Raw genomic sequence first — 18615 nt, forward strand, 5'->3', positions numbered from 1 at the left:
CCGACACTGTTCACCTAGTGCATGGTGAGCAGCATGAAATCCAGACAGGGGGCTTCGGAGGATGTGGCAAACCGCCATAAATATGGGCTACGGCCACATGCTGGGCCACAGGGAGAGGTGAGTTCAGCGACAAAGGACACTGGACTTAACGTGTTCAGAGTCAATTTTCCAAAACAGATATGGACGACACAAGCTGTGGGCCAGACCCGTCCTGCAAGCCATGTTGCCCGCCCCATCCATCAGCTTCAGCAGTAAAATTGTGAAATCATAAAATCTGGGGAAGGGATGAACAAGAAGTGAGAAGGGAACACGCACTGTCCCCAGACCCTCAGGATCATCTCCTCCTCCCCCTGGCCGCCGCGTTCCCTGTCCTCACACCCTCAGGATCACCTCCCTTCCGACTGGCCGCTGTGTTCACTGTCCTCACACCCTCAGCAGCGCCTTCTCCATCCCACTCTCAGGATCACCTCCCGCCTCTCACTGGCCACTGTGTTCCCAGGTCGTGAAATGACCACATACTCCTTCCCAACACAGAGAGGGTATGAGGGCCGAAGGGACCCTTCCCTACATGGTGCCCCATTCCTGCCGTGCATCTTTGGGGGAGTGCGGTGTGCAGACCCCACGTGTGGGAAGAGCATGGTGCCTCTGTCACTGGGAGGGACTGGACAGAGAACAGTCAGCAAACAAGAAACACCAAGTGGGGCTGGCTCACCATCGCCTGTGCTGGAGGGGTCTTCGGGATCTCCCAGAGGTGAAGGCCACTTCTGGGGTGCGGCTGGTGCCAGCAAGGGCCTGGGCATTCTTGAGGGTGCACGCAGAAGGTACTGTGGCTCCAGGCTGCCCTCCCCGGGGGGAGCTGGGGGCCTCTGGGCAGCATAGGCACCGAGGGCCGCCATCAGATGGTGTCTGTCCACACCACTGTCCACCTTAGGGCTGAGCTCGTCTGGCTGGAGCTGGCCAAGGGTCCGTGGCAGGAGGTCCTCGCGGAGCTGGGTCCGGGGCCCGGGAGGGTAGGTCAGCGCAGACGTGTGGGCCACATAGGTCAGGATGCTCTCGGAGAAGCGGTCGTCACCCTGAAGGAAAGGAGAGCAAAACAGAGCAAGAGTCGCATTTCCATCGTCAGCTGGGGGCACCAAGATGCCCTTCAGTCTCAGTTTTCAAGGTCCTAAACAGCCCTGGGGGTACAAAAATGCCCTTCGGTCTCAGGTTCAAGGTCCTAAACAGCCCTGGACATCTCTGAAATGTAAAGCCAAAACAGGACTCTCATTTTCACACTGACCAACCCAGGTCCCTATTTCATATTTGTTCCTGCATTATTTTTAATAACAGCTTTATGGAGATAATTCACCCACATCAGCAGTTTTTAGTGTATTCAGAGTTGTGAGACATCACTACTAAGTCCAGAACATCCGCATCACCCAAAAAGAGACTTTGCAGTGTTCCCGTTCCTCCCTCCCACCCTGACACTGCTCATTCGCTTTCAGTCTCTATGGAGGAGTCTCTTCTGGACGTTTGGTGTAAATGGAATCACACCATGTGTGGCATCTGTGCCTGGCTCATTTCCCTAAGCATAATGTCCTCAGGTGCACCCATGCTGATGCTGGGGCATGGGCCAGGACATCCTTCCTCTTTCAGGCAAGTACTATCCCACTGCATGTATATCCCACATTTTAAAAATTCACCTATCAGTGGATGGACATTTGCTTTTTTCTACCTTTTGGCTATTTTGAATAATGCTGCTATGAGTATTCATTTATGAGTCTGTGTATCAATGTGTTTTCAATTCTCTTGGGTTTATTCGAGGATATTACATGGTAACTCGACATTTAACTGACTGAGGAACTCCCAAGCTGTTTTCCCGCACAGCAGCACCACAAACAATCTCACCAGTAATGGATGCAGATGCCAGTTCCTCTGCATCTTTGCCAACACTTGCTACTTTCCTTCTGTTTTTAGTGTGGTTGTCCTAGCGGTTGGAAAGCAATACCGTGCTGTGTCACTTGCAGAATGCACTGAGCCTAGTATGTCCTGCATTGGAGCCTCCAACTCAGCTTTAACTAAAGGTCCTTTGCACGGCAGCTCGGAGTTACTGCATTCACAGCAATGAGAGGAGCTGCTCCCAGCCACATTCATGAGGCTCGGCGGTGCCTCCCTGGTGGCTAATGATGCTGCATCTTTGTGTGCCCTTATTGACCACTCCTACATCTTCTCTGCAGAAATGTCTGTTTGTATTTTTTGCCTGCACTGGTTTTTATTTTAACCCTGAAAAGCTGCTCCCCAATAGCTGAATCTCTCTTTCAGCAACCCTCAGCAGAGGCCTCAAGTGTCTTGTCTGGAGGTCTTCACTCCAACTTCTTTACTGATGACTGGAAACATGTTTGCTGCCTGCTCTTTTAACTGCAATGTGCTGCAGCAGGGAAGATGCCAGGGTCTCTTGTTCGATAATTACCTATCACATCATTTACTAGTCAATGCCCTGGCTAACAGTCTTTCATGGGATTTCTGTCTATATTTTCTCCTCACTCATTTAGTAAAATTCCGTAAGAGGACATGTCCTCATCACACTTTGTGTCACTAGATAAACCAAGGCCCAGCTGTCCTCACCTCTAGGGCAGCTGTAAAAATGTGAAAAGTCCCCACATTCTACCTCTGACTTGGGCTTCATCAAAATGTCATGGACAAGCTGAGTATGAATAATTTCCAGCTTAGAGACTTTCGAATTCTGGACACACACACTGAGCTCCCTGGAGGCGTGCATGGGTGTGTGGACACCCCAGTTTAAATCCCATCCGTTCATATTTTCTACTTGCACCTCCTTGGGGCACATGATCAATGTCATGTCAGTGGAGGTGGACACCTCGGCACTAGCTAAGGGTGTGCAGCCATCACTGACAGTAAGGTAAGGGGGTCCAGCTCCTGAGTCTGGCTATTTCCGAAAATATTTGGGTTCATCCTCTGAGTTAGATTTTTGAGTAGCAACCTGGGAGTTGGGAAGTGGGTTGATATAGGTTGGGGTTGTTTGGTTTTTGTGGGGTTTTTTGAGACAGAGTCTCCCTCTTTCACCCAGGCTGGAGTGAAGTGGCACAATCTCAGCTCACTGCAACCTCTGCCTCCTTGGTTCATGCAGTTCTTATGTCTCTGCCTCCCAAGTAGCTGGGACCACAGGAACACACCACCATACCGGCTGCTTTTGTGTGTGTGTGTGTGTGTGTGTGTGTTTTAGTAGAAATGGGGTTTTACTATGTTGGTCAGGCTGGTCTCGAACTCCTGGCCTCAAGTGATCCGCCTGCCTCAGCCTCCCAAAGTGCTGGGATTACAGGCGTGAGCCACTGCGCCTGGCCAGGTTGAATTAGGTTCTAATTTCAGTTCTCATATATGAACTTGGGTAAATTACTTGACCCCTAAAGACTCAATTTTCTTCTGTCAAAAAAGGAAATCGGACATTATCTCTAAGATATTTTTTTTTCTTTTGAGACGGAGTCTCTCACTGTCGCCCAGGCTGGAGTGCAGTGGCACATCTCGGCTCACTGCAACCTCCACCTCTGGGGTTCAAGCGACTCTCCTGCTTCAGCCTCCTGAGTAGCTAGGATTACAGGTGCCCTTCACCACGCCCTGCTAATTTTTGTATTTTTAGTAGAGATGGGGTTTCGCCACGCTGGCCAGGCTGGCCTCAAACTCCTGACCTCAAGTGATGGGCCTGCCTTAGCCTCCCAAAGTGCTGGGATTACAGTCATGAGCCACTGTGCCCAGCCATTATCTCTAAGATATTTTAATTATTATTTCTAAAGTGATGTGACTATAGCTATCATCCAAATTGCTTAAATTTGTCCAAGGACTAGCTGAAATCAACTATTCTTCCCTTAAGAAAGAGAATATGTGAGAGAGCAAGAGCGTGAGAAAGAGCGAGAGCGAGCGAGCGAGAGACAGTGAATGCCACCACAACAAACAGCCCCTCCAGCAATTTCCCACAAATTGGGTGTAAGTGTCAATCTCCAGCTCAGCCTGCACTCCCTCTTGCAAAGGCTGTCTCTGAACACCTGGTCAGCCACCGTGCTGGGGGGTGGGGATCTGCGTCCAAATCCCTCATTATGTGCCTGCAAGTGGCTTTCCCCTCATTGCTATGAATGCAGTAACCTGGAGCTTCCACGCAAAGGGCCTTTAATTAAAGTTGAGTTGGAAACTCCAGGTGCAGGACTGACTAGGTTCAGTGCATTACACAATCACAGCAGAGTGTGATCTGTGCAGTAGACTTGGATAAACAATCTATTTTTGGTTTATGTTCTAAATCAAATTAAGGTGAAGAGGAAAAAGAATATTTCAGTAGTTAGCACAAACAACAGAGCCTGTAGAAATAATAGCAAACATCGGTTTTTGCAAGCCACTCCGGCTACTCAATAGATGATTGCAGACGCTGGGGTGTTTCTCACCAAGGTGAGGTGACTATCCCATAACCAAGAGGGCCTGAGAGTTGTGAACATGGGCAGTAAAGAAAAGTATTCTCACGCTGACTGGCTCTTTCATGGTTTGAGGTCCCCAAGGAAAAGGAACTGGCTCTGGAGCTGCCTGGGTTTAAACTACCACCAATGCTACGAGCTTAGTGACCTTTGCTTCAGCACACTATTTAAGTCATCTGTAAAACAAGGATAATAATAATAGTATCTGGCATGGAAGTGTTAATGGCTATGACTACTACTATTATTACTATTATTTACTTTACCTTATTATCCTTCATATACACACATACTATATATACACATACATATATATACACATACATATATATACACATACATATATATATACACATACATATATATATACACATACATATATATATATACACATATATATATATACACACATTTTTTTAAGACATAGTCTCGCTCTGTAACCCATGCTGGAGTGCAATGGCGTGATCTTGGCTCACTGCAACCTCCACCTCCTGGGTTCAAGTGATTCTCCTGCCTCAGCCTCCTGAGCAGCTGGGATTACAGGCACGCGCCACCAGGCCCAGCTAATTTTTTTGCATTTTTAGTAGAGATGGGGTTTCACCATGTTGGTCAGGCTGGTCTCAAACTCCTGACCTCAAGTGATCTGCCCACCTTGGCCTCCCAAAGTGCTGGGATTACAAGCGTGAGCCACCATGCCCAGCCTATACCTTCATATTCTTTAAAGCAGTCAGGAAATCCACATCTCAACTGAGGAGGAACTATCCAATTAGACTTTTTCTTCTACTCTCAGCTCTGAGTTTAAAATTCTGTGACTCATTTTCAAACCCCCTGTTGTGAAGATGTTTTCAGTCTCAGTTCAACATACCAATGAAGGGAGGTTTCCTAAGACAATGTGGAATAATTTTTAAGACCGTAGCTGCCCAAACCTGGAAATTAGCAGCCTAAAGGCATAGACATGGACTAATTTCCAGTACATGCGATGGACATTCCTGTGCATGAAGTCTTCAAACTATGTGTAAGAGAAATCCGGCTGAGCATCTCTGGGGTAGCCCAGCTGTGGATATGAAGCATTCAAGAGCTTCTGCCAAAGTCTGATGATGTTTAAGCTGACATGATATTCTACTGGGAATATTCTTCAACCCACTGCATTTCCATATGACGAGAAGCAGAACCCACTCGCCCACACACTGAAAAAGCCAGCAGGAAAGAAGGCTCACTGAAAGACTGGCCCAATCTTGTCAGTTCTGTGTAACTTGTGTAAGTTTGGACCAGTTATCTAACCTCTTGAAGTCTCATTTTCACCACCTGCAAAACTAGAAAAATAATTCTGTTTTCTTTAAAAGCCACTGTGAGGATTAGGGAGAGTATAGGTAAAAGTGCCTTGCTCAGCACACAACTCAGAGGAGGAACTTGATAAATGGCAGTCATCAGCAGTATCATTATCACCATTAGTGTCACTGCCACCATCCACAACAGCATCCCCACCATCGTCATCTTCACCATCCACAGCACCATCCCTACCATCATCACCCTCACCATCAGCATCATCCCACCATCAATAGCAGCATCCCCACCATCATCACTTCCACCATCAACAACAGCATCTCCACTATCTCCACCATCCACAACAGCATCTCCACTATCTCCACCATCAACAGCAGCATCTCCACTATCTCCACCATCAACAACAGCATCTCCACTATCTCCAACAGCATCCCCACCATCACCATCCCACCATCCACAGCAGCATCCCACCATCATCATCTTCACCATCATCTTCTTCACCATCCACAGCAGGATCCCCACCATCATCTTCACCATTCACAGCAGCATCCCACCATCATCATCTTCACCATCAGCATCATCCCACCATCAATAGCAGCATCCCCACCATCATCACTTCCACCATCAACAGCAGCATCCCCACCATCATCATCACCCCATCATCAACAGCAGCATCCCACCAATATCATCTTCACCATCCATAGCAGGATCCCCACCATCATCACCCCAATCATCAACAACAGCATCTCCACTATCTCCACCATCAATAATAGCATCCCATCACCACCATCACCACCAGCATCCCCACCATCATCATCACCCCATCATCAACAGCAGCATCCACACCATCATCACCCTCACCATCAGTATCATCCCACCATCAATAGCAGCATCCCCACCATCATCACTTCCTATTGGGGGAACCAGCCCCCAATATTTCAACACAGGCTCTTTTCTATTTTCCCTAAGTGTTGGCCAGTCTGAGAAATAAAGAGAAAGAGTACAAAGAGGTAAATTTTACAGCTGGGCCTTCAGGGGTAACATCACATATTGGCAGGTTCTGTGATGCCCACCTGAGCCACAAAACCAGCAAGTTTTTATTAGGGATTTCAAAAGGGGAGGGGTGTACAAATAGGGAGTAGGTCACAGGGATCACATGCTTCAGAGGGCAATAAAAGATCACAAAGCAGGGGGTGAAATTAGAATTACTGATGAGTGTCCCACTGGGCATGCATTGTCTTGATAAACATCTTAACAGGAAACAGGGTTCAAGAGCAGACAACTGGTCTGACTAGAATTCACCAGGCTGGAATTTCCCAATCCTGGTAAGCCTGAGGGCACTGCAGGAGACCAGGGAGAATTTCATCCCTTATCTTCAACTGCATAAGACAGACACTCCCAGAACGGCCATTCATAGACCTACCCCTGGGAATGCATTCCTTCCCCAGGATTATTCCTTGCTGGGAAAAGAATTCAGCAATATTTCTCCTACTTGCTTTCTGCAAGAAGAAAAATAAGGCTCTATTCTGCCCGACCCCACAGGCAGTCAGACCTTAAGGTTATCTTCCCTTGTTCCCTGAAGATCGCTGTTGTTCTGTTCCTTTTCAGGGTGCCCTGATTTCATATTGTTCAAACACATGTTTTACAATTTGTACCGTTAATGCAATCATCACAGGATCCCAAGGTGACATACATCCTCAGCTTACGAAGATGATGGGATTAAGAGATTAAAGACAGGCATAGGAAATTATAAGAGTATTGATTGGGGAAGTGATAAATGTCCATGAAATCTTCACAATTTATGTTCAGAGACTGCAATAAAAACAGGCATAAGAAATTATGAAAGTACTAATTTTGGGAACTGATAAATGTCCATGAAGTCTTCACAATTTATGTTCTGCCGCAGCTTCAGCCGGTCCCTCCATTCGGGGTCCCTGACTTCCCACAACAACTTCCACCATCAACAATAGCATCTCCACTATCTCCACCATCAACAGCAGCCCCACCACCATCATCTTCACCATCATCATCCCACCATCCACAGCAGCATCCCCACCATCATCATCTTCACCATCCACAGCAGCATCCCCACCATTATCACTTCCACCATCAACATGATCCCTGCCATCATCACCCCAACCATCAGCTTCCCACCATCATCAGCAGCAGCAGCAGCAGCAGCAGCACCATCATCATCCACACCATCCACAGCAGCATCCACACCATCAGTGTCACCCCCGCCATCAGCATCATCAAACCCCTACTGCTGCTGTGTGCCAAGCCCTGGACTTCTATGAAGGAAGAATAACTCAGATGTGGCCCTGTCCTCAAACATCTTGCAGACTGAACTAGGAGTTGAGTCATAGACATTAACAACCGTATTTGAAAGAATGCTATTAGAAAGGGTCAGAAAAGCAATCCTGGTTTTGGAAGAATGTGATTCTCTTCAGTTGGAGGAAATCAGAGCTGCTTCCTGGAGCCAGCTGATGCAGTTCACAGAGCCACGCCCTGCACCGTACTCCTCACCTGTCAAACAGTGACACTGCTGAGGAAGTGACTCTCCGCGCTCCCAACTTTACTGGGGCCGGGAGTACCAGAGCTAAAAATCAGGCCTCTTCCTTTGACAAACATGCCTCTCCTGGAGATCCACCCAGCCCAGTCCCAAAGGCACAATTATGAGTTCAGGCTGACAGGAAGGCCTGGAGGTCCGGGGAGTCCCACATGCCGGGAGACAGTGGGTGGAGGAGACTCCTGTGTGTGCACTGGTCTCTGCCCATGCTCATCAGCTATTCTCCTGCACCGAGGATCCAAAACAAATTAGGAAGCCCAAGTCGGGACATCTTTTGACCACATAACACACGTTTTCTCTCTGTCTCACTGCCCGCAGGCAGCACTGACAGGCACATTGATCACGGCGTGCTTGCTGCCGGCCTGACAAAGCACACGGCCTCAGTGCTGTTCGCAGGCTTCCTAATGAGCCGGCACCAGATGCGGCCAGGTTTGGGAGCTGAGGTGGGAACGCTGCAGCTCCGGCTCCAGCTCGTGAATGTGGGGTTGGGATGACTTCACTGTGCCTTTCTGTCTCGGGCCTTAGAGAGGTGATTCTGGCAGCTCACTTATTTTCTCTGTCTCTCTCTGTGTCTCTGTCTCTCTGTGTATCTCTGCCTCTGTCTCTGTCTGAACACAGTAGAAAGTGTCCGTGTTTAACAGTGCTCAGGCTCTAAGTGGCCCACTCGTGTGGAGGGGAAATAATTGTGGTGTCGTTCTTACCAACAGTGCTGTCGCCAAGACAAAATAACTTTTTTGCATTCAGGGAAGCAGGGGGGTCTCACACGAGCGTATACTGTGCTATCTCTGCAGCCAAGGTATAGAGCTCTCAGACTGAAAAATAAGACCCCAAACAGTTTTCAGAGTTCACAAAATCTATGAGGTTGAAGAGGTTAAGTCCTAAACTACTTAGGATCAACAAATTTGTAGCGAGTTGACAGTATCACGGGGTGCCAATGTGAACTCCTGGATATCTGCTAATGATGATGCATTCTGAGAGTCTGGAATTATCTGAAGACTCGTGATACCGTGAGGCCAGTGCTGCTCTCAGTCTGCCCTGCTCGAGACTCGCGACACCACGAGGCCAGTGCTGCTCTCAGCCCGCCCTGCTGAGACTCACGACATCGTGAGGCCAGTGCTGCTCTCAGCCCGCCCTGCTCGAGACTCGCTATGCCGTGAGGCCAGCGCCGTTCTCACCGTGAGGCCAGCGCCGTTCTCGCCCTGCCCTGCTCCGAGATTCGCAATGCCGTGAGGCCAGCACTTCTCTCAGCCCACCCTACTTTGCCCGCCACTCTTCCTTCTGTCACTCTTCTGGCTCTTGTTTGCGTTTTGGCCTTTCCAGAAGCTGCACCCAAAAGCCTCCTACCTGGCAAGTGAAAAGCACAGGGCATGATTAAAGCAGCGAGTTCCAATCCATGTCCCGTCCACCTTGGCCTGGGGTTAGAGGTCAGTTGGCTCATAACCACCCAGAAGATGGAGGGACAGTCATCGCCACGGGGCTCTTATTCACTGAGTGCTACACCAGGCTGTTTTTGGCTTTACATGCCTTAATTTTCTCTAACCCTTTCAATGACTCGATGGTACAGACATGATTACCCACATTTTGCAAATGAGGAAAGAAGATCCCGCAGTGAGGAAAGAGCAGACCTAAGATGCAGCCCTTCTCCCTAGGCTGTGTGTGTCTGTCACATCTCAGACACCAAACACGCCAAGTGAACAGAGGAACCATAAGCAGGTCGGCTTCCATGGAGCACAGGTCTGGGTGTGGAGGGACTGCTAGTGCAGGGGGGGTGGTAGCTGTCACTGTGAGTGTTCAGTGGAGGGCAGGGACAGGACTGTCTGGGAGGAAACCAGGGGAGACAGTCAGGATGACGGTGGCCAGCATGCATCAACCTGCTCTGCCTCAGATACTACTGTGTATGCTGGGAGCAGAACACCATGCCCTGGGGCCAATTTTCCACCAGAGCTCCGCTTCCCACCAAAGGTCATAAGAACAATCACATGAGGGGGCAAACTTTTAAAAAACTCAAATGGACATCGTGAATGTGGCATCCAACATGTGGAGGCCACGGTCCTCATCGCTGTGTGCCTCCACACCTGCTCCTCCAGGCGGCATGGCTAAGCAGAGGACTGTGAGGGAAGCTGTGCTATCTCTGCACAATCTCTCAAGATGGCCCCCCTCCAGAAACAGGGATAGGGGAAGGTGGGCTTGTTGACCACATCTGGGTGGTGACAGTTTGGGGCTGTTCTGGATAGAGCCACTGTGGGCAGTCATGGGCCAGCCTTCCTGTGAATGCAGGCGTCCCTCCTCTTGGATAGACATCCAGAGGGGAACTGCTGAGTCCAAGGACAGACGTATCTTTAGCCTTTAAGCAGCTTCCAAATACAGGTTATAACAGCTTGCATTGCATTCCCACTAATTTGAGAATTTCTATGTCCTCATCGAGAGTTGGTTTTATAGATTTTTTTTAAATTTTAGCCAATCTAGTGACATGAAGTGGTTGTTCTTTATGGTTTTGTGAATAAGGATGCTCAGCACCTTTGATGCCTTCATTGGCCATTTGTATATCTTTTTATGAAGTATCCATTCAAAGTTTTTATACATTTTTGCATGGGATTGCTTGCCTCTTTTCCCTTTGGAGCACTACTGAGATATAATTGACATACAATAAACAGTACAGGAGGCATGACAATGAACACGTCCGTCACCCTGAATACATTCTGGTGCCCCTGGAGACACTGCCCTCTCCCATCCCTGTCCACAGCTCCAGGCAATCCCAACCAGCTTTCTGTCCCTTATAACCCAGTTTGCATTTTCTACAGCTTTCCAAACTGGAATTACAACAATAGCTCCTCTTTTGTCTTTTGGTCAACAGAAATGAGACTCACTGTGCTGTTTCATGCATCAACAGCTCACTCCAGTTTATTACTGAGTAGCATTCCATTTTGTGGATCAAACAAAATTTTTTTGTCCATTTCTGATAGACATTTGGGTTTTTTCAGTTGTGGGCATTTACTATGAAAGCTACCATGAAGATACGTGTGTAAATCTTTGAATGCACACATGCTTTCGTTTGTCTTGAGTAGAAGTGGGATGGAGGGATCACAGGCAAGTAAACATTTCACTTTTGAAGAAACTGTCAAGACATTTTCCAAATCGTTGTTAATGTTTTACATTTCCACTGGTGGCATATGAGAGGTCCAGCTCCTCCACCTCCTTGCCAATACATAGGATGGTCAGTTTGTATTTTGTTTTTTTAAGTTTTAGCCATTCTTATAGGTTTGTAGTGGTATTTCACTGTGATTTCAATTTTCATTTCCATAATGAGGAATGATACTGAATATTTCACATTAAATTGTCATTCATTTATCCTCTTTGGTGAAGTGTTTATTCAAATCTTTTGCCCATTTTTTAAATTTCAAAAGCTTTTGGGGTACGCATGGTTTGGGTCACATGTATGAATTTAATAGTGGTGAAGTCTCAGATATTAATGCACCCATCATCCAAGTAATGCACATTGTACCCAATATGTAGGGTTTTTTTATCCCTCTCCCCTCCCACCCTCCCGCTTCTGAGTCTCCAAAGTCCATTAGATCACTCTGTCTGCCTTTGCATACCCATAGCTTGGCTCCCACTTATAAGTCAGAACATAAGTAATCGATTTTCCTTTCCTGAGTTACTTCACTTAGAATAATGGCTTCCAGCTCCATCTAAGTGGCTGCAAGAGACATTATTACCTTCTTTTCCGTGGCTGAGTAGTATTCCATGGTGTATATATATACTACATTTTCTTTCTTTTTTTTTTTTTTTTAAGATGGAGTCTTGCTCTGTTGCCAGGCTGGAGTGCAGTGGCACAATCTCAGCTCACTGCAACCCCCACCTCCCAAGTTCAAGTGATTCTCCTCCTTCAGCCTCCCAAGTAGCTGGGACTACAGGCACCCGCCACCATGCCTGGCTAATTTTTTGTATTTTTAGTAGAGACAAGGTTTCACCATGTTGGCCAGGATGGTCTCAATCTCTTGAGGTCGTGATCCACCTGCCTCGGCCGCCCAAAGTGCTGTGATTATAGGCGTGAGCCACTGCACCTTTAGCCACTCATCAGTCAATGGGCACTTAGACTGGTTCCATATCTTTGCAATTGTGAACAGGTGCCTTTTTGATATATTGATTTTTTTTCCTTTGTATACTCAGTAGTGAGATTGCTGGATCAAAAGGGTAGATCAACTTTTAGTTCTTTATGAAATCTCCATTCTGTTTTCCACAGATGTTGTACTAATTTACATTCCCACCCGCAGTGGATAAGTGATCCCTTTTCACCACAGTCATACCAACATCTATTGTTTTGTGACTTTTTAATAATAGTCATTCTTGCAGGAGTATGGTGGTATCTCATTGTGGTTTTAATTTGCATTTCCTTGATGATTAGTGATGTTGAGCATTTTTTTCATATGTTGTTGCCCATTTGAATATCTTCTTTTAAGAAATGTCTGTTCACGTCATTTGTCCACTTTTTAATGGGATTTTTTTTTCTTGCTAAATTGTTTGAGTTCCTTGTAGATTCTGGATGTTGGTCCTTTGTCAGATGCATAGTTTGCAAATATTTTCTCCCATTCTGTGGGTTTTCTGATAATTTCTTTTGCTATATGAAGCTTTTCAGTTTAATTAGGTCCAATTTATTTTTGTTTTAGTTGCATTTGCTTTTGGGGTCTTACCCATGAACTCTTTGCCAAGGCCAATGTCCAGAAGATTTTTTCCTACTTAATCTTCTAGAAGTTTTATGGTTTCAGGTCTTAGATTTAAGTTGTTGATCCATCTTGAGTTGATTTTTGTATAAGGTAAGAGATAATGAGGTAGGAGGCAGGACTCAACTTCAGAGGCAGGGCTGGGTTACTGAACCAAATTGAGGACTAGTTAAAACAGGGCCAAGGTGGAAGCAGCTTTCCATAAGTCTCACCCACCAATATGCCATGTCAGTTTACACTTGCCATGACAACACCAAGGAGTAACTGCCCCTTTCCATGGCAATGACCTGATGACCCAAAAGTTACTACCTCTTCCCTAGATATTTCTGCATAAACCACTCTTAATCCTCATGTAATTAAAAGTAGCTATAAATATGACTGCAAAGCTTCCCTGAGCTGCTACTCTCTGCCTATGGGGTAGCCTGGCTCTGCAGGAGCAGTCACAGAGCTAAAACACTGCCAGAGTTGTAACACTGCCTTTTCAATAAGGTTGCTTTCTTTTATCTCCAGCTTGCCCTTGAATTCTTTCCTGGGCAAAGCCAAGAACCCTGGTGGGCTAAGCCCCACTTTGGGGCTCCTTACCCTGCATCAATAGAGATCCAGTTTCATTCTTCTACATGTGGCTATCCAGTTTTACCAAAACCATTTATCAAACAGGTGTCCTTTCCCCAGTTTATGGTTTTCTATGCTTTTTCAAAGATCAGTTGGTTGTAAGTGTTTGGGTTTATTTCTGGGTTCTTTATTCTGTTCCATTGGTCTATGTGCCTACTCTTCTACCAGTACCATGCTGTTTTGGTAACTCTAGCCTTGTAGTATAGTTTGGAGTCAGGTAATGTGATGCCTCCAGATCTGTTCTTTTTGTTTAGGATTGCTTTTGCTATTTGGGCTATTTTTTGGTGCTATATGAAAATAATGTTGGTATTTTGATAGGAATTTCATTAAATCTGTAGATTGCTTTGGGCAGTGTGGGCATTTTCATGAAATTCTTCCAATCCATAAGCATGGGATGTGTTTCCATTTGTTTGTGTCATCTACAGTGTATTTCAGCAGTGTCTTGTAGTTCTCTGTATAGAGATCTTTCACCTCCTTGGTTAAGTGTATTGATAGGTATTTTATTTATTTTCTGAAGCCCTCGTACAGGGGATTGAGTTCTTGATTTGATTCTCAGCTTGGTCATTGTTGGTATATAGCACTGCTACTGATTTGTGTACATTGATTTTGTAACCTGAGACTTTCCTGAATTCGTTTATGAAATCTAGGAGTCTTTTGGAGGAGTCTTTAGGGTTTTGTAGGTATATCATATCATTGGCAAACAGCAATAGTTTGACTTCCTCTTTTCCATTTTGGATGCCCTTTATTTCCTTCTGTTTTCTGACTGCTCTGGCTAGGACTTCCAGTACTACGTTGAATAGAAGTGGTGAGAGTGGGCATCCTTGTCTTCTTTCAGTTCGCAGGGGGGATGCTTTCAACTTTTCCCCATTCCATATAATGTTGGTTGTGGGTTTATCATATATGGCTTTTATTATTTTGAGGTAAGTCCCTTCTGTGCCGAGTTTGTTGAGAGTTTTTATCATGAAGTGATGCTGGGTTTTATTGAATGCTTTTTCTGCATCTATTGAGATAATCATATGGTGTTTGTTTTTAACTGTTTATGTGATGTATCACATTTATTGACTTGCATGTGTTAAACCATCCCTGCATCCCTGGGATGAAACCCACTTGATCATGGTTTATTATCTTTTTGATGTGCTGTTGGGTTCAGTCAGCTAGTATTTCATAGAGGGTTTTTGCATCTATGTTCATCAGGGATATTGGTCTATAGTTTGCTTTTGTTCATTATTTTATCCCTGATTTTAGTGTCAGAGTGATACTGGCTTCATAGAATTAGTTAGGGAGGATTCTCTCTGCCCTGATCTTTTGGAATAGTTTCAGTAGAATTGGTACCAATTCTTTGAGTGTCTGGTATAATTCAGCTGTGAATCCATCTGGTCCTGGGCTTTTTTTGTTATGGGCAATTTTTAAGTTACTGATTCAATCTCACTGCTTGTTATTAGTCTGTTCAGGGTTTTTATTCCTTCCTAATTTAATCTAGGAGGGTTGTATGCTTGCAGGAATATATTCGTGTATTCATTTCTTCTAGATTTTCTAGTTTGTATGCATAGAAGTGTTCATAATAGTCGTGAATGATCTTTTGTATTTCTGTGGTATAGTTGAGCTTATTTTAATCTTCACTCTTCATTTCTTGATTAATCTAGCTAATGGTCCATCAATTTTGTTTATATTTTCAAAAAACCAATTTTTTGTTTCATCTTTTGTATTTGTTTCTTTCCTTCAAATTGATTTAGCTCTGTTCTGATCTTTGTTATTTCTTTTCTTCTTCCAGCTTTGGGTTTAGTTTGTTCATATTTCTCTAGTTACTTGATGTGTGACATTAGGTTGTCACTTTGGGCTCTTTCAGACTTTCTGATATAGGCATTTAGCACAGTGAACTTTCCTCTTAGCATTGCTTTTGCCATATCCCAGAGGTTTTGATAACTTGTGTCACTATTATCATTCATTTCAAAGAATTTGTAAACTTCCATCTTGATTTTACTGTTAACCCAAAAATCATTGAGGAGCATACTTTTTATTTCCATGTATTTGTGTAGTTTAAAAAATTCCTTTTGGAGTGGATTTCTAGTTTTATTCCACTGTGGTCTGAGAAGATACTTGATATAATTTTAATTTTAAAAAATTTATTGAGACTTGTTTTGTAGCCTAGTATACAGTCTTTTTTTTGTTTCATTACTTTTTCTTCTAAAAAGACGGGATACACGTGCAGAACGTGCAGGTTTGTTACCTATGTATATGTGTGCCATGGTGGTTTGCTGCACCTATTGACTTGTCCTCTAATTTCCCTCCACTCTCCCCCCAACCCTCAGCAGGCCCTGGTGTGTGTTGTTCCCCTCCTTGTGTCCATGTGTTCTCACTGTTCAACTACCACTTATATGTGAGAACATGCAGTGTTTGATTTTCTGTTCCTGTGTTAGTTTGTTGAGGATGATGGCTTCTAGCTTCATCCATGTCCCTCCAAGGGACATGATCTCATTCCTTTTTATGGCTGCATAGTATTCCATGGTGTATATGTACCACATTTTCTTCATCTAGTCTATTTTGGAGAATGTTCCATGTGCTCATGAGAAGAATGTATATTCTGCAGTTCTTGATTAGAATGTTATGTAAATATCTGTTAGATCCATTTGTTCTAGAGTGTAGACTAAGTCCATTGTTTCCTTGTTGACTTTCTGTCTCAATGATCTGTCCTGTACTGTCAGTGAAGTATTGAGGTCCCCCAGTGTTGGCATGTTGCTGCCTATCTCACTTCTCACATCTAGCAGTAATTATTTTATGAATCTGAGAGCTCCAGCATTTGGTGCATATAAATTTAGAATTGTAATATCTTCTTGTTGGATTGGCCCTTTTATCATCATTTAATGACCTTCTTTGTCTCTTTTTACTGTTGTTGCTTTAAAGTCTGTTTTATCTGATATTAGAATGCCCCTGCTCACTTTTGGTTTCCATTTGCATGGAATATATTTTACTACCCCTTTACCTTAACTTTATATGCATCTTTATGTGTTAGGTGACTATGTTGAGATAGCAGATATTTGGTTTGTGTCTTTTTATCCATTCTACCAATCTGTTATCTTTTAAATGGAGGATTTAGGCCATTTACATTCAACACTAATATTGAGATGTGAGATATTGTCCCAATCATCATGGAGACAGGAAGTGTGGCTTTCAGACCACATCTATCCCAGTCCAGCAGCAAAGCCAGGCTCCCAGATCCTGTGTTTGTGGCTGCAGCGTGCTTCCCACTCCCCCCTGGGTTATGGCCAAGGGAGTTTGTCCCCACTCGAGATTAGATTGCAAATTTCAGTTGGGAGCTTCTCTCAACCCGTGGCCACTGACTGAGTTGGTTGGCAGACTTCCGCAAGGTCCCCTGTGAGGCAGAATGGCTTCCCCAATCCATGCTGGAGACTGGGAATGCACACAGGGCTCTTTCTACTGCTTCTCCTACTTCATATTCTCCACTGCTCCCTAAATCAGTTCCAGGACTTGGTAGGGTTAAGGTCCCGCTCCCATGGGCTGAATTCTCCAGTGGGGGTGCATATCTTGGAGGCAGTGTCTCCCCCTCACGCTGTGGGGCTTACAGTTCTTTGCTTGGCTCACAGTGTAGGCTGCAGCCTGCCACTTCTTTCAAAGGTTCTGTGGTTTCTTTTAGTTTTCCTGTCAAGTTCTGGTGTCGCTTCTTGGAAAAAAGTTCACAGTGTGAATCTTTACACACTATTTTGTCTTTCCAAGTGGGAGAGGCATGCTAACACTGCTTCTAATCCACTGTCTTGAAAAAAAATGCCCATTTTTAATGTGCTGCTTTTTTAGTTTTTAGAGATTTTTATACATTCTGAAATATTTTATCTTAAAAAGTGCTATTTGCAAGTATTTTTCTAAGTATGTTGCTTGTCTTTTCAATCTTTTGTGTGTCTTTCAAAGAAGTGTCTTCTTTTGAAGAAGAAAATTTTTAAATTTTGACAAAGTTCTAGTTATCAATTTTTTTTAAGGATTGTGTTTTTGTATCATATTGATACCAATTTGGAGGTAATTTCCACCTTAACACTATTGAGTCTTTAGACACATGACCATGTATATATCGCCATTAATTTGTCTTATTGTTCTCATCAATGTATTGTAGTTTTCATTGTACACTGTCTTACACATATTTTAGATTCAACCTCAATTATTTCATAATTTTTGATGCTACTATATTTTTTAAAATTCATATTTAATTGTTGCTAGTATACAGAAATAAATTAATTTTTGTGTGCTGACTTTGCACTCTACAGCATTGCTATATTTACTAGTTTTAGTAGCTTTTCTGTAGGTTCCACCAAATTTTTGACAAAGGTTATGTAATCTGAATGCCTCTCATTTCTTCTTGTTTTATTGCACTGGCTAAGATCTTCAATGCGACAGGCAGTGGATCACCTGAGGTCAGGAGTTTGAGACCAGCCTGGCCAACATGGTGAAACCTAGTCTCTACTAAAAATGCAAAAATTAGCCGGGCATGGTGGTGGGTGCCTGTAATCCCAGCTACTTGGGAGGCTGAGGCAGGAGCATCACTTGAACCCAGGAGGCAGAGGGTTGCAGTGAGCCAAGATTGCGCCACTGCACTCCAGCCTGGGCAAGAAGAATGAACTTCCGTCTCAAAAGAAAAAAAAAAGATCTTCAATGCAGTGTTGAATTGAAGAGGTAAGAGCAGACATCCTCGTCTAATGCCAGATTTTAAGTGGAAAGCATTCAGCCCTTCACCAGTTGATGTAATCTTAGATGTAGGTTTCCGTCATGGATGGATGGATGCTGGGTTTTGCCAAATGCTTTTTCCAGTATCTACTGAGACCATCACATGGTCTATGTTACTATGGTGAGTTATGTTGGTTGATGTTTAAATGTTCGATATACCCTGCATATCTGGGATAAATCTGCCTTGATTATGATGCAGTATTCTTTTTTATATATTGTTGAATATAATTTGATAAAAATTGTTTAGAAT

General features: G+C 44.5%; 1 protein-coding gene across 9 annotated transcripts in view; it reads right to left on the reverse strand.

Moving 5' to 3' along the window:
- Positions 1–18615, reverse strand: part of PTPRN2 (protein tyrosine phosphatase receptor type N2) — a 1079664-nt gene that overhangs the window by 660536 nt on the left and 400513 nt on the right. For all 9 annotated transcript variants that reach the window (XM_034965368.3, XM_055115580.2, XM_034965369.3 and 6 more), the window contains one exon: positions 713–1073. In XM_034965368.3, coding sequence (XP_034821259.1) covers positions 713–1073 — 361 coding nt within the window. The remainder of the gene's footprint in view (positions 1–712; positions 1074–18615) is intronic.

The sequence above is a fragment of the Pan paniscus genome, chromosome 6 (genome assembly GCF_029289425.2).
Source record: "Pan paniscus chromosome 6, NHGRI_mPanPan1-v2.0_pri, whole genome shotgun sequence".
NCBI classification, from domain to species: domain Eukaryota; kingdom Metazoa; phylum Chordata; class Mammalia; order Primates; family Hominidae; genus Pan; species Pan paniscus.